Source organism: Oryzias latipes, chromosome 7 (assembly GCF_002234675.1).
Source record: "Oryzias latipes chromosome 7, ASM223467v1".
NCBI classification, from domain to species: domain Eukaryota; kingdom Metazoa; phylum Chordata; class Actinopteri; order Beloniformes; family Adrianichthyidae; genus Oryzias; species Oryzias latipes.
The window spans coordinates 33029537-33045517 of NC_019865.2; the positions used below are offsets into that span (position 1 = coordinate 33029537).

A 15981-nucleotide genomic window follows, 5' to 3' on the forward strand; every position below is an offset into this window, starting at 1 on the left:
TCGGTCGTCATGGATACTCCTTCTAGCTTTAGGGGCACACTGAACTATGGGATGGACTAACTGTCTTTAGCAGTGTCTGAAGCTGAGCTTCCACTTAGCAGAGGCGAGTTTAGCCACGCAGAACATGTTAAACAGAAGAAAGCGTCTGCGATGCCGCCCTCGTGAATAAACCTCGTGTTCTATCACCGAACCTCGTCCTGACGGTGAACGCCGGTGTGTCGGTGTCACAGCTCTCAATGGCAATTAGCCAGTCAGTGTACAGTTTTACAGGTCAGCCTTGGAGTCAAACATGCCGTACATCTGCATTCTTTACATGACTGAGAAGCAATAAACGTGCTGGCTGTGTTTTCAGGACTGACTGTGACGATTATGTGACGCTTGTGTCAGAGTTGTTTCTCAGGAAGAGACTTCAGATTCTGTGAGGACACGCCCCCTCCCAGCCAGGCTGCAGAGAAACAGATGGAAACTGCAGCCTCCATGCAGGCGCAGGGTCCACAGAGCCATAGAGGTTTCAGTGTGGGAGTCCCAGGACAATGTCTCCACTCTGTAATCTTCATAGCAACCAGCGTTTACACTTTCCATGTCCATATTTAACCCTTGTACTGTCCTAGGCACTGTAACATTGGGAGTTGGCTCATCTAGACCCACTAGACACGTCAATGTAAGGGGGGGGTCACCTAAGATAGCACAAGGGTTAAACAGGACTTAGTGAAATGGTAAAATGCACCTTCAGAGAGCAGACGTGATGCTTTCAAGAGCCGCAGAACTTTTTTTCCAAAAATAAAATCAAACTCCAAATGGGCTTTCTGGACTTTTTTTCAATGAAATTTTTGCGTAATTAAAATCATTATTGAGGAGATCAGAAAGGTCAGTCTTTCGTCATCAGAGCTCTAAGAGCCATCAGTGTCAGCTTTAAAACAAAAGCTTTACAGTAATCAGATTTTTCTGCGGTTACTTCTCCAAACACACTCTTATTTTATTCCTCTTTATATGTCAGTCTCTGAAACCTGAAGTTTCTGCCAAACGCTGAAAAACCAAAGAAGGAGAAATGTCCTCTGTGTGTTTGGAGCAGAACAAGCAGCCACAGAGGGAATCTGAGGAAGAGGAGTCAGGAAGAGTTTAAAAATGTCTGCAGCGTGCTCAGAGGCCGGAGTGCACGTCTCCGTGACAGCCACAGCTCGGACAGACTGAGGTCACAGGGCCGGTCTGACAAACCCCGGCTTGTCTGTCTGCACCAGAGTATCAGTGTGTGACAGACTGACACACTTGCTGCCTCAGTCGCCTCCTGCCTCCTCTCTTGGCTGCTCATGAGCAAACACACCTAGCCGCAGAGTGTGCGCCACACAGCCAGGTCTGTGTGTGTGTGTGTGTGTGTGAGAACCAGAAATAGTCTTGTGCACGCATGCACACACACAAAGTCAATAGAAGACCTAAATTTAAACCCGGCAGCACTTCCAGAAAGCAGACACCTCTGCTAGTGTTTCCCTGTCACACACAGGACTATTGGTCTGTTTGACACTATTGGCTGCACTTCAGTTCCCTTTAGTGTCTGACTAAAATAATAATAATAATCATGGATTGGAGGTTACTGTGCCTTTCCAGACACTCGAAGCGTTTACAATGTGTCCATTATTCATTCTGCCCCGGGGCAGACTGACAGGGGCGGGCGGGGCTGCCCGCACGCACCAATGGCCCCTCTGGCCGTCGATCCTTCGATCGGCGGCCAACCTCCTCAACTACCTGAGCCACTGCTGCCCAACAACTAACGTGTTGCATTCACTGGACGTGAGACAAAGTCCTTCTTCCTGTTCTTCCGTCCGTCTCAAACACTACAGAACAAAGGTGGCTGAAGGAGGGATGGAATGGGAAGAAGCTGGATGCTGACCCATCTCAGACTTGTTTTTAGTCATTTCCTCTTTGCTGTACAAGTCCTGTAGTAATGTGTTCTAACAAAGAATTTTTTTTCTAATCTTTTTTTGTAGCTGTAGCTGATGTAGCTTGGTCTACTACATAAATGTCTTTTGCTCTTTCTTTTTTTTTTTTAGAAGCCTGAGTCAACCATAATTGGACCATAAACTAGACAATCATCATACATCTCTGTTTTTGGAATAAAATGGAAAAATGAAGCTGAATATTTATACACATGAGCTACAGAACATACAGTGAATTCAAAACGGTTTCTTTGTGTCTCTGAAGCGCAGGTGAAGCTGCTCAACAGAACAGCATCAACCGTAAATGATGACATGTTTTTCTTCTTTTTTTCCAGGCTTCTGACCCTATTCCAGCTAAAAAGTCAAAGCATGAAGAGGTGTCATCCCAGCCTCTGCTGAATGACGCAGACCAGCAGCAGGACTGGCTGCAGTCTCTTTCCACCCCCAAGGTTGGTACCGCTGCAACCAAGCAGGACACTGGATTTACAGTAGAACACTACAGTTCTACATGCAAACTGCAGAGCTGAGCAGCTGACAGCACAATGACAGGAGAAGAGGCTGCAGTTCAGGTCGATGGCATGGCCCCCCTGCACACAGGTCCTTATCCCTGGAGGAGTCCGGTTCCCCTTCGCCACAGACTCGTGACTTTCAAACCTCTAAAATCGTTGACGCATTGACGTTGGTTTCAGGCACGCTGATGCATTCAGGGTCATCACTGTTGCCTGGATAACTCTAAAGTCTCTGAGGGATCGTCATTCTGTCGACGTTAATGAAGATCTCTCTGATCTGCCCACGTCAGATCGCTCAACCTTCCCAAAGATTCTCGTCTGAAAGCGCAGACAGAGGAAGTGTGTGTGCTGAAGATGAGAAACAGCCCAGTTCATCTTCATCGGGTCATCAGGTTCTGACTCAGGGTTCTCTGAAATGAGGATGTTTGAAAACTATAAACTCAGCTTTAGATGTAGCCAAAAGCTGAAACTGAGTTTGGCGGGAAAATTGTATTTTTGCATGAAAAGAACTGTAGTGACAAAACAACGTCAGTGTCTCTTGTTGAGACAAGCCCACTAACTTTGTAGCGTTGAGTAATGTGTGATCAATATTATTTCAAAAATAAAACATTATTATGTATATATATTCTATTAGCCAATCAGACTCATGAGCGGGGGTCGTAACAATCTGAACCGCTGACACAGATTTTTTTTCATCTGGTTAGTCTAACCATGTTAGCGTCTAACAATGAGAAGAAATCTGTTCTCTTTGCAGAAATATAAAAATATTTACTGATGGAAAAAGAAAAAAAACAAAGAAAATAAAGAACAATGTCAAAACTATGGTTGTTTTTATCAGAAAAAGTGAACATTTTCTTTATCGCTGTCCCAGTGTCAGTTTCTGTAAGTGACTTTTATTTTTCCATTGTGTCTATTCCAGGGCATCAACGGCATTCAGCCGAGGCAGAGGCCCTCAGCCTTCCGGCCCTGGTCTCCTCACGTCTCTGCGGGTGATAAGGAGCCGTCCGGTCACCCCCTGGCCCTCCTCAGGGAGAGGTGAGCCCGTCTCAGACGTTGATCCGGGCTAACAAATGTCTGACTGAGAAGCAGCTGAAGGCAGCCGTGTGATTCTGCAGAGTTAGTCTGGGTGGTGCACAGGTTGGGGCCCACACCCGGCCAGCGATACCCCCTCCCTTTAGTGAAAGGAACACTCCTTGTTGGAATGGTTTTCGTCTTGCTTCTAGTGCGAGTCAGTCTTCATCCCAACTGTCTACTCTCCCCACAGTTTCTACAACTACAAGAGCCTGGAGAGCGCTGTGGCCCCCAATGTGGCGCTAACACCCCTGCCTCTTGGCAAGGTGGTCCCCAAGCCCCCGTCAGGACCCAGCACCACCAACCTGAGTGGAGCTGAGACCCCTGGTGAGAGCACCGAGTCTCGGCCTCGGAAGAGAAGAGCCACAGGGGAGGTCCCAGTGGTGGCACCAGAGGCCCCCTGCCCCCCGTCCTCCTCTGCCACCAAGCCGTCCCCACCTCCTGATGACAGGGACTCTGAGGTGGAGATCGAGGTGGAGAGCCGTGATGGGCGTAAGAACAAAATCCCGCCTTCTGCAGCAACCACCTTTCCCCCTCCCCCCTTTAACATCTCACTGTTCTTCCCGACAGTCACCTCCTCCACCTTGTCCTCGCCCTCCTTCACCTCCTCCAGCAGTTCAGCAAAGGACCTGAGCTCTCCGGGGGCGCAGGGGCCCATCTCCACCGTTACGTCAGCAGAAACCGCAGTCCCCCCCCCACCTGAGTCGGGGCTGGACTCAGAGCTGGAGAGCCTGAGGCAGGCGCTGGACGGGGGGCTGGACTCCAAAGAGTCCAAGGAAAAGTTCCTGCACGAGATTGTGAAGATGAGAGTGAAGCAGGAGGAGAAGCTGGGATCTGCCCTGCAGGCCAAGCGCAGCCTTCAGCAGGTACCCCTCCGTGCATCAGCATCTCCCACATGCACCCTTCCACGCCAACAGGGGAACGGACAAGTTCAGCCGGTTATCCAGGAGCAAGTCACATTCAGGAAAAATACTTTTTTTAATAAAAAAGGGCTTCTGAGGAGGCGTCCAAGTCTATCATTTTAGTCCTTGTGCTTTCCTAGGCTCTTTACCGCTGGGAGTTGGGTCATCCAGACCCACTAGACAGGGCGCTGAACCTTTTTTCTTCAATGATTTGTGATCTTCACTGGTGTCCATGGATTACATGAAATCTTTCCACCTTTATCCACCTTTGTCATGGTAGGGAGAACACGTCAATGGTCATCTTGACCCCATACGATAGCACAAGGGATAAAGCTGCGTTCATACTGAACACAATTGGGGTTGGACACCTCCCCTTTGCTGCGCAGCACATTCTCTGCTCATCTCCTGCCCAAAAATGTGTTCCTTTGCTTGACGCTGCAGCCAATCAAATTGTGCATTTTGTTTTTTTCAGTGAACTTCATGAAAATGTAAACCCGTTTCCTCTTCAGGGATGATAAGCATTTTGTACCACTCTGACAAAGGTTCACAAATGGTTCCTTCTTTGATTTTTCCTTCAAAAACCCAGAAATCAGAGTTGTTTTAGTCATGCATTTGCCTGAAATGATTTATAGAAAAAAAGAAGCAACAAAATAAAAATTATTACCAACAATACAGTAAAAACAGACTTGAAGCCAGAAGGTCAGAAAGTTGGGCTGCTCTGCATGGTTGTGCGGCTTTGCTGCTCCGTGACAGGAAGACCACCCCAAAATATTTGTTTGTTGAAGGCAAGCGTGGCGTTTCCTCTGGGTCCGTGCTTTCCAACTATGTCAGCTGGTACTTTCCCTGGCATAACCAGAGACATTGAAGTGGCGTTTAGGGAGAGAACCAAAAGGCAAACGCCAAGGACAGTCATGGAAACAGGACCATTGTCGAAACCAACATGTCATAAGTGTGTATTCAACTGAATAACCTCCAGGAATGTGGAATAGTCAGTGCCATTGCATCATTTGTTTGTTTTGAAGAAAAACACACGGGGCCGGTTTGGATCTCCACAGTAGCTGCTTTTCCATTGACATGAAATTACACACATTGGATTTGTGATAATAATTTTGACTAATGCATAAACACCACAATTTGGAAAAAAATTGCGTTTATGGAAAAAGGTTTTGGCGCTTGGAGGAGGCGGTTTTTGAGGCGTATTGTAATTGACATATTTTGCAAAACCGCAATGGAAACACTTTTTTGAAATGACATGATTGAGATAGTGATGGCAACACACTTCTTGGTAGGAACTGGGGGCCTTGGCCGCTGCACAGCGGCCACCACCAGAGGTCCCACAGCATCACACAACTCATCAAATGTTGAGTGTGTCATGTGGAATTGTTGGATCTACAGCTCCTCTTTAAAGTCACCAACCACCATTTCCCAAAATGGCTTAATCCGTAGCCCTTCCCACATTAAGGCTGGTTTTGAAGGCGATCGGTCATCAATCACACGGTCTAGTTCACACTAATGTTGCTTGGATTTGCTTGCGACTGTCTGCAAGAACTTTGTTCTTATGAATTGATCTTCCTTTCGTGTTTATTTTTGACATAAACGACATCCTGGTCATCCACTTGCTGCGTCTGCGCTGAGGCAGAGGAGGGTGGTCTGTCCGTCCAGTAAGCAGAAACAGGCAAGAAACAGGGGAGTTGCATTTTCTCGTCTAGAGCAAAATATGAGATACATCCAGATGAGACATAAGATCTTTCAGTCTAGCTTTATTTTTATATTGTCTGCTCCCTCTCTCTGTGTCTTTGTGTGAAGATAAGTTTTTCCTTTAACTTCTACAGTTAAGTTTTCATCATCTTCCGTGTTAAAACGACATTTTCATGGACCGAGTTGCTCTGCAATCGCATGCTCTAGTCCACCCCACCCCATCTAAAGGCTCTAGATGGCAGTACTGACTGCTTTGTTGTAGTAGGAGCTGATGTGTCGATCTGTCACAGTTGTTGATGTTTTCTTTGGAAGCGTGCATGTCGGCATATGTAGGCTGGGGGGAAATTTGGATTCAGACTGTCAGGGTGCATTCTTTACAGAGTTTCATTGAAGGTGCTTGACCTTACAGACCATATGGTGCCGTGGACAAAGCTTTAATGTGTTATCTCTAACAGGATTTAGGCTAGATTAGGCTTTATTTGTACACATGACTACATTATTTTTTCACCACACTTCTTAAGAGTAGGCCGGGCTTTGCTGAGCGAGGCTCTGCCAGGCTCACTGCGGTCCATTCAGAGTTGACTGAATGAGTTATAGCAGATTAGAACCTTTCACTTTGTGTCCCCCAAAAGACTTTCCCTTTTCTTCGTTATATTTCTAGAAATGGTGGTTGCAGGTGCATGCTTGCTCGTGGTTGCTTCAGATAAACTCGACATACCTTTAGCACTGCAGGGTGTTTCTGAGCGTAAGAGCTGCAGGATCTAACAGGACCTCCAGGCTTTTCCTTTGGTCTGGGATGGAGCTGGCGGCTCTAGATTGTGCTAAAACTGGACTTATTGTGGCTGCTGTTTTTGATGGCTGCTGCTTCCCTTCAGCATCTCAGTGGACTTCAGAAGAGCAAACCAACAGCAGAGAGGAGCAATCATGGTTTCCTGCTTCCAGCCGGTTCAAATGTGCAGCATAGACGGAAAGCAAGGAGTCAGTAAGGGAGCACTCTCAAATGTCTAGACTTCCTCTTCATTCTTGTTTGGATCAGAGTGAAAGTGGAAAATCAGTCATTCTGACTTTGCTTTGCATAAGGTGGCCAGAGATAACAGTCAGAGCGGATGTTGCTGCTGAGGCGAAGGCCGGACTTCCACTTTTATTTCTGTTCTTGGACTGAGAACAAGGCCGAGCGGGAACGCGAAGACGGCCTCCATGACACTTTCACTCTCCGTGAGAAAGAGGCAGCGCTCGTTTAAGCGTTGAAACACTCACAGTGCATGAATGCAACGCTGACAGGTCAACAAAGCCTGACGACAGACACTGCAGGTTCCCATGAGAGGCGCTGGGCGTTTCCACAGCTGGACACTCCCCTCGTGACCAAGGAGTGAGACATGTAGCCTCCGCAGACCCCGACCTGCCCACTGCCTGGCCTCAGTGTGAACAGTGATGGGATCCTGACAGATGAATCCACATGGTTTATCTGTGTTCCATAAGTCTTTCCTCTGCAGGCATTCACTTGACAGCTGGTCCCGTCTCTTTCCTTCAGGAGCTGGAGTTCTTGCGCGTGGCCAAGAAGGAGAAGCTGCGTGAGGCCACCGAGGCCAAGCGCAACCTGAGGAAGGAGATCGAGCGCCTGCGAGCCGAGAGCGAGAAGAAGATGAAGGAGGCCAACGAGTCTCGGATGCGCCTGAAGAGGGAGCTGGAGCAGGCGCGACAGCTGAGGATCTGCGACAAGGGCTGCGAGGCCGGGCGGCTCCGCGCCAAGTACTCAGCGCAGGTGAGTTTAATGCAGCAACTGGACCGCAAAAAGGCTCAGACGAGGACAGAGGGAGACAGATTCTTCCTTCACATGCACTGAAGGCAGCAGCAGACACGTTTCCTGTGCTACAGTTCAAATAAGTGGGTGTGTTATCATAGCCCCCCCAGAGGAAACGGAAACACAAGTCAGCGTCCCTCTGGCATCATGGGAAATGCAGATTAGACAAAACAAGAGGAAGGTTTGCTTCCCAGCTGCGCCAGCATCCGTCCCTGCTGAGACTGCAGCCTTTGGGGATGAAAACCTGACAAACGCGCACTGGACCATCCGTGGGGTAACGTCAGTAGCAGAACCGGTCCAGTTCAGTCCGGTCCGGTCATGCTCTGATCCTCATTTCCGCAGTACAAAGCAGGAGTACAGAGTGTCACTCTGATCATGAACGTACATCAAGAGCTGTAGGCCCTTTTGAGTTTCACAGGCATCTCAGAGAGTCTCATCAAATCAACAGACAAAGCTTCAAAATGATCAGCTCTTAGCTATTTCCTGTTTTCATGGCTCTTTCGCCTTCTCCAGAGTTTACAAAAATTCTTGTTCAACTGATCCGATCAGTCATTACAAACTGGATTTGAACAGATATGGAAGAAGAAACAGTTGAGACACATTCAGTTGTTAGCATTAGCATGAGTCACACCTGTTGACCAACTACAACACTACGGAGGAAGACATGGCTTCACAAGATAAAACAGAGTTTTGGAATTATTCCACTCAACCATTGGGGGCTTTTGCAGCAATAAACAACAAACGAGGCAAACAGCAAATAATGTTTTCACATAACTATAGTTTTCAGTATATTATATATTGTTTGTTTTTTTTTCAAAATTTTATTTATGAGCATTGAGAATGTTATAAAACAGTACATTTAAATTCACTTAGGGCCAGTTTTGAACCCATGACATATCTCCATTCTCAACAATTATTTTCCTTTTTTTCAATAACATAACTTAGTATCTAACAAGACACAAAACAGGGAACAGCGGATGCATTATTAGGGAGGGAGGGAAGTTTAAAAATAAAAATAATAATAATAATATAAAATAAAACATTCATCTTGATTATCAATACAAGCCAGACATGTCCATTACCTCCATTTGTTGTAAATTATTAACATAAAATATCCATTGTGACCATATCTTCAAAATTTTGGGCATCTCTATCCGAAGTGAGTAGGTTAGTCTTTCCATCTGACAGATTTCATTTACAATGTCTATCCAACTGTCCACTCTGGGTATAGTGGGGAGGAGTTTATATATTGTTTTTTATTCTTGGTTCCTTAAAGAGCTTCAGCGATTAATAATATAGTTTGAATTCCTTTGTAAATATTCTACATTTTGGGGAGGTCTTTGTATTTTTACATTTGTGTCTGTTGAATTTAGCAAGGTAAAGGATTATGTTTAAGTAGACTTTTTCTCATTTATTTTCTACTCTGATGATGTTTAATAAAACTGTTGGCAGTTGTAAAAGTGAAAGTAGTTTCCAGCCAGTTATGTAGTTCTTTTCAAAATATTTAATGTTTCTCTACATATAGCATATTCTTGTTTATATTACATCGTAAAATTAATAGTTTTTCAGATGGATAGATGACATTTAGTATTTTAAAATGAGTTTCTGTAACTTTAACAAAAGTGGGAATTTTAAGAAATGCATTCTTAATTTATTCACTATTTCTTGATCAAATTTATGTAAAATGTTATTTTTGTCTATTTTGCAGCATAAATATTGCAGTTTAAGGTCATTTTTATTAATTGATTACTACATTTATTTCCATATTCTTTGTATTAATAATGATGGCAATAGTGGTGTCATGGCTTGATATAACAGTATACCTTTTATTACATGAATATATCCCAACAGAATAGCTTTGATGACTTTAGTATTGTTGCATTTGTTTGGCCTAAAATTATATTTCTGACAGAACTGCTCATAGCTGAGAAAATGAGCCGTACCATTCAACATATGAAGTACAGACCAAATGTTCTGCTCATACCATTCACTAAAAAAAAGGTGATTTGTTCTCATGTAATATCTATCTATTGTTCCACAATGTATAACAGAATGTGGGAAAAATTATGAACATAGATCACTTTCCAGTAGAGCAGAATTTGTTTGTAAAAGTTTGATAATTTAGCTGGTAATTTGTTCATATTGATATCTGCTCTAAGAGGAAATTCCAACCCTCCCATTTTATTAAAAATGAATGGAGGGACACAGAACCAAAAGGAGTGAATGTCTTTGAGCCAAGACTTTTTTTTATCCTAACTTTTCCTGTCCAACACAAACAGATGAGAGCTGAAAGCCTCTTGTGTTGGACAACAGGGGTTATGAATCTTCTGACACACTATGTGTGTTTTTGAATAAACCCCTTTTGTAGTTTATACTAAATGTTATTCATATTAATTATATGTGTAAAAGTTTTTTGTTGGACTGGACGGAAAAGAAAAGGAGGGAAGAAGAGAGAGGGCTGGTTGATTATAGAGGGGGGGGGGGATCATAAGGCATCAAGTTGCTTATAATCATTACGGTCAGGTTCAGATGTAATACAAATCTAGAAGGGGCGGGGCCTGTCCACACACACTCGAATGTTACAAACATACCTGTTGGCTCCAAAAATGTTCACATACAGACAAGTCCACATGTACAGAATGCGTTCACACACACACACACACACACAACATTTTTTTCTTAAGTTACCTAACGCTCAAACTAGCAGCATAACCATTACAGTGCTTTGATTTGAACTTCACTCACATTTCTTAAAGTTATGGCTCACTCACATATTTAGGGCAAACCTTTTTGTCCGTTACTAAAGGCATGTGGGCCCCTGAACATAGTCTTTATACCATCTTCTCTGGCATTCTCCATTTTGGGCCACACAGCCATTCATGCCTCCTGGTCCTACTTGGTCAGGTCTTCAGCAAAGCGAAGGTTCAGGTCTCTACAGATGTGGTGAAGTTTGCTGGTCCTCCAGAGTTCGTCTCTGAAGCTGAAGCTGAACTGCAGGGCGATCTGGCGTGGAAGGCAGTTCTTGGCCGGACCCAGGCGATGAACAGAGTCTAGGATGATGTCTATTTATTTTTTCCAAAGTGGAAAGGTGATTTCTCCATTTTCTTCTTTCAGTGAGCCTCAGGTCTTAGGCCTCAACGTCTTTTATACTTTATACGTGTTTGTTTCTTTACCAGCTCCATATTTTGAGTTTTCAGCTCTTCCACCTCTGTAACCCTTGTGCTATCCCACGGGGTCAAAATGACCATTGACGTGTTCTCCCTACCATGACAAAGGTGGATAAAGGTGGAAAGATTTCATGTAATTCATGGACACCAGTGAAGATCACAAATCATTGAAGAAAAAAGGTTCAGAGCACTGTCTAGTGGGTCTAGATGACCCAACTCCCAATGTTAAAGTGCCTAGGATAGCACAAGGGCTAGACAGCTTCTTCTTTTCTTCCTTGCAGACTTTGATTTCGTCAGAGTTGAACTCCACTGCTGTGAGTTTGGTTTCAACTCCACCTTAAGTTCTTCCATTACAATCTTTAGTGAGTCTATGGCTGCTAAAAGCTTTGGATTTGAAGTTTCGGGGTCCGTCTTTGCTTTTATCTCTGTGTTTCAGTCTTTTCAGATGAGCCACTTGTTATGCTGATGAAGTGAGGTTTTTTTTTTCATACCACTATTGTCTGTCTCCATTTTGTCAGTGTCGCAGTAGTCATGCGTCTGAAGAGCTTTTTGTTTAGCGTTTCCTTTAGCTGTTGCCATTTTGAGGAAAACAGACCTGTCAAGTATTCAATTTCTTGTTCCTTAGTCGTATTTTGGTTTATAATCGTCTTACCACACACTTTTCTTGGTTAGTTGGTGAGTAAAGTTTGTTAAAAGGGAGATTTGGGTTTGCTGCATGGAGAAGTTGCTATACGACCGCTCCCTCTAGCATGTGTACATTCTATCGACTGTAGATGAGAACTGGACAAAGTGATCCCCCCCTTCGCGTTCCAAACACCAAGTACTTTCCGGCTTCGTTCTTTTGGTCAGAATAACCATTCTTTCTCTGATATCTTTTTTAACATCTTCTTGCTAATCCTAATATTTTTTTCTTGATATTTTTTCTTTATCACAAGCTATTCAAGTTAAAAAATGGCCAATCAGATGGGTCAATAAAAGCATGCCCGCTGGCCCCCACTTCAATGTTTGATTGACAGATTCTCCCGAGCCGCTTTCAGTGGGTGTGGTCTTTCAACAAGCATGATTGGCAACAGTAGTTGCCACAGAAACGTTGACTCAGACCGACTCGGACCAATCACTGTTTACTTACGTCCTCTGGCTCCAACATGACGACATCCGTATCATGGAGAAATGGCCACTAAACTGGTTTTGTTTTGCTGGAGCCGGAGGTGAACCATTCTCTACGCGTGACGTCACGCGATCCGTTCAGTTCTCTCATACAGTCTTATCTTACTCAGTTCACAGTTTAGTTCACACTGATAAGCAACTTTTATATTCTTCTAACTGTCTTTTACTTTTATGCTCACTTGATTGAAACTTTAGTATAAACTGTACCAATGCTTGCAAATAATTGAGCTTTTTTTTCCTCTTTTGTCTTTTCTTATTAGCCATTAATGCTGCGTTTACGTTAGCATCTTTAGCATTGAGACATTTTTTTGGCTGTTGTGTACCTTCTCCAGTTAATTTCCAAAATATCTTTTAAAACATTTTTTATACAAAAACACTGGTAAAAAAAAATTCAAGTCCTTTTACAGCTAAACTTTTTATAATTTTGAGCATCTGTTGCATATTCCTTCATGTATTTTAGCTTTCTGTCACATTTAGCAAAATATTTGCACACCGCTAAACAATGTTTGGATTCTTTGAAATTGTTTGACTTTGTGTTCTTATTTTTAGCTAATCTTTTAGTGCTTTTAGCATTTTTGGCTTCAAATGTCTTTTTGAAATAGTTCCTTATTCAACAGATTCTGTATTTAGCACATTTCAAAGCTTTTAAATTGTTTCACTTTTTTCAGCTGATTTAATTTCATTAAAGTTTAGCAGGAGACGTATTTTATCAAAGGAAGCACATGATTTCATATTATTTCAGCATCCTGCACCAGTCCATCCTTTAGCCTAAAGCGCTCAGGTTGGATGTCATGGCTGTGATCACGTTCCTGCTCTCTTACCCTGTTTCCCACTTTCTCCTTCAGATTGAAGACCTACAGATGAAGCTGCAACATGCAGATGCAGACCGCGATCAGCTCCGAGCCGACCTCCTGCGGGAGCGGGAGGCCAGGGAGCACCTGGAAAAAGTGGTGAGGGAGCTACAGCACCAACTGTGGCCCAAACCCAACAGCAAAGACAAGGAAGTGCACGCCAACAAGTGAACCAGCAGTGGACTCATAGCCATCCAAGCCCCAGCCCCAGCCCCTCCCACCTGCATCATCTCACTCCACATTTACACCGCTGTTCCTTCAACCGGCAGAGCGGATGGGAGAGCGTGCACTGAGCCAGCTCACACATGGACCAGGAAAGGAGCTGGAAGCTCAGAAACGTCCATGAGAGCTGAGACCGCTTGATGACCCGTCTTCTCTTTCATCCTCACTTCAACAAAAAAATATGGAGTTTCCTGCAAATTAGGATTAACAAATAAACAGTTAAGTTGAAGTTCCTATTGTCAGCACTTGTTAAGACGATCAGGTCCCACAGACTCAGTTTTCCATCCCATAATTCTCCTCTGGACTAGACATGAGTGTGGCCTCAGTTCCCCCGAACATCTGAACGCTTTTCTTGCCTCCATTGTCCTTGGATTGGGTAAACACTTATCAAAACCACGCAATGTTTGTTTTAGCAAGTTAAAGTCTGTAAATAGGATTCTTTTGTACTTCACAGTAATGAATGGCACTTTGTCATAAGAGAAAACTGTCTGAATGCATCTTCCTCCCACCCTCTCTCTTTGATGTCGCCACATTGGTGCAGCTGCTGCCACATCTGCTGATCCGGCGCAGAGACTGAGCTGCCACTCATTCCGAAAAATCATCCTGTAAATACGGAGAATGTGAGCTGGATTCTGAGAATCAGGAGGCGGAGCGTGTGGAGCGGTGGCAGTCTGAATGTACGTTGTGTTGATGCTGTTTTTGCTTCGGTTGTTTTTAACGTGCAGGTATTTTATTGCTCGTCTGTTATGGTCACTTTTTCTCCTCCAATAGAAAACTCATATTTTGCTTTATGCATGAATTCTGAGAAGCTTTGCCATACATATAGTCAGTTATTGGGCATTGATACTGTACATTTAAGGATTTTATTGTGTTATACCGTATGAAATGAGTTATTCTGCAGAGAAAGAATTATCTTAACAAAAAAAAGCCATGAGCTGTTTTAGGAAAAAAAGCTTTACACAAGAAATGTAACAATAAATAACGGAAATCAATGCAATGCTGGAAAAGCTCAAGTGCCTGGATGAGGGCGAAAGGCTTCCAGGGAAGGAAAACTGATGAGAAAGCTGTGAGGAAGAGTGCTTCTCATCAACTTTCTGATTGCAGGTTCCAAATTAAGAGTCCCTCTTTTGCTCCGCAGCTTTTTGAACACTGCAAATTTGAAGAGGCTTAGTTGTTTATTTTTCCACTCGGATAAACGTTTTACAAATGATAAAGATGTAATAACTAGACAGGTATCACTTTAGCAGGTAGACTTACATTTTTGTAGTCAATATATCTTAAAAAGTGTCTTCACTGATTTTATCATCTAGTCAGAAAGTCTGTCTGTGATACCTGTGAGGTCGTCGTCTTTATCACTTGTCATCATACGGTTGTTAACGTTACCATAACGTTCTTAGTGTTTTTGCAGTGAATCAGTATTCTAGTTTACAGGAGGTTTCTTCTCCTTGAGAGCAGAGAACAAACGATGCCTCATCCCTCTTTCAGATCCAGACATGCAGTTTATATAGAAGCTTTCCGTCTGGAAGCCACTTTTTACCTGACTCTGAAGCCTGCAGGACAACCTGAAATTGGTACATTTTCTAGTTTTTATGCTCAAAAGTGTTGCTTTTCTATGAAAACATTTCAGGAAAAAAAAAAACGTTTGGTCCTGCGTTCTCCTGATAAAAAAATTGAAAAAAGTAATTTTAACCATGTTTTCTAAAGGAAAATGATTTTTAATAAGTGAATAAATAATGAGCAGTAAGCAGCAATAAGGAGAGAAAATACTAGCCACATTTGAATTTATACCTGTAAATATTTTCTTTTGCATTTGCAATATTGTGTAATATATGTACATGGTGTTTCCTTTTTCAAAAAGATATCTTTTCTTACAATAGCTGTTTTTCTTTTTTTAAGTTTGTGTTTTAGCTGAACTGTTTGGGAAGCAGGAATGCCGTGCGGAAGAGAATATTCCCTCTGTTAATCCTCTTTTTTACTGCAGAGTCTTTGTACTGAATGTTTTTATTTCCATGCATAATTCTAACCGGATCCTTGGGTTCACGTGGACGTCTTCACCTCCACCCTTGTGCTTTTCTTTAGCTCGCTGCTGCTGCTGTGGCAGAACTTTGTGTAGAATCCAGGCGTTCCCCTTTATTAATGCCACATGTTTGTTATGATGAGAAGCTTGGCTTAATCACCATATCATTTGTCTCCACCCCCATCACTGCCCCCCTCTAACGACACAGATTATATTGTAAAGTAAAGGACTTTATGAGATTATGTTTGAAAATAGCTTTGCTTATATCCTACAGTGACTGAATGTACAGTGTATAGATGCATTACCAGAAATAAAGTTGTTTGTCCAGATTGAAAGAACAGTTTTGGATTTTTTTTTTTTATCTGTAACTGATTTCATTGATATGATCAATTAGCCAGGATTGACAGCTGAGAGCGTCTGGAGGTTTTCTTCCAGACTACACTTACAGAGCAGCAAAGAAGAACCATTTAGACGCAGAAATGCCAAATCCAGAGAACAGATGGGTATTTACATGAAAATATAGACCCAACTCTCACCTCCATTCGATTTAAAAAAATGCCCCCTCACACACACACAGCAGGTCTTAGAGATTTGTGACTCCATCATGACCCCCATGGGGGGCAGTTGATCCAGTGAGATGATGCA

At 43.3% G+C, this 15981-nt stretch overlaps 1 protein-coding gene across 1 annotated transcript in view; it reads left to right on the forward strand.

The window, feature by feature from the left end:
- ski (SKI proto-oncogene) overlaps nucleotides 1–15671 on the forward strand; it is a 62287-nt gene extending 46616 nt beyond the window's left edge. Inside the window, exons 2-7 of the mRNA XM_023957090.1 lie at nucleotides 2267–2380; nucleotides 3360–3475; nucleotides 3705–4003; nucleotides 4082–4377; nucleotides 7643–7873; nucleotides 13092–15671. Of these exons, the coding sequence (XP_023812858.1) occupies nucleotides 2267–2380; nucleotides 3360–3475; nucleotides 3705–4003; nucleotides 4082–4377; nucleotides 7643–7873; nucleotides 13092–13268 (1233 nt within the window). The 3' untranslated portion in view covers nucleotides 13269–15671. The remainder of the gene's footprint in view (nucleotides 1–2266; nucleotides 2381–3359; nucleotides 3476–3704; nucleotides 4004–4081; nucleotides 4378–7642; nucleotides 7874–13091) is intronic.
- The last annotated feature ends 310 nt before the right edge of the window (nucleotides 15672–15981 follow it).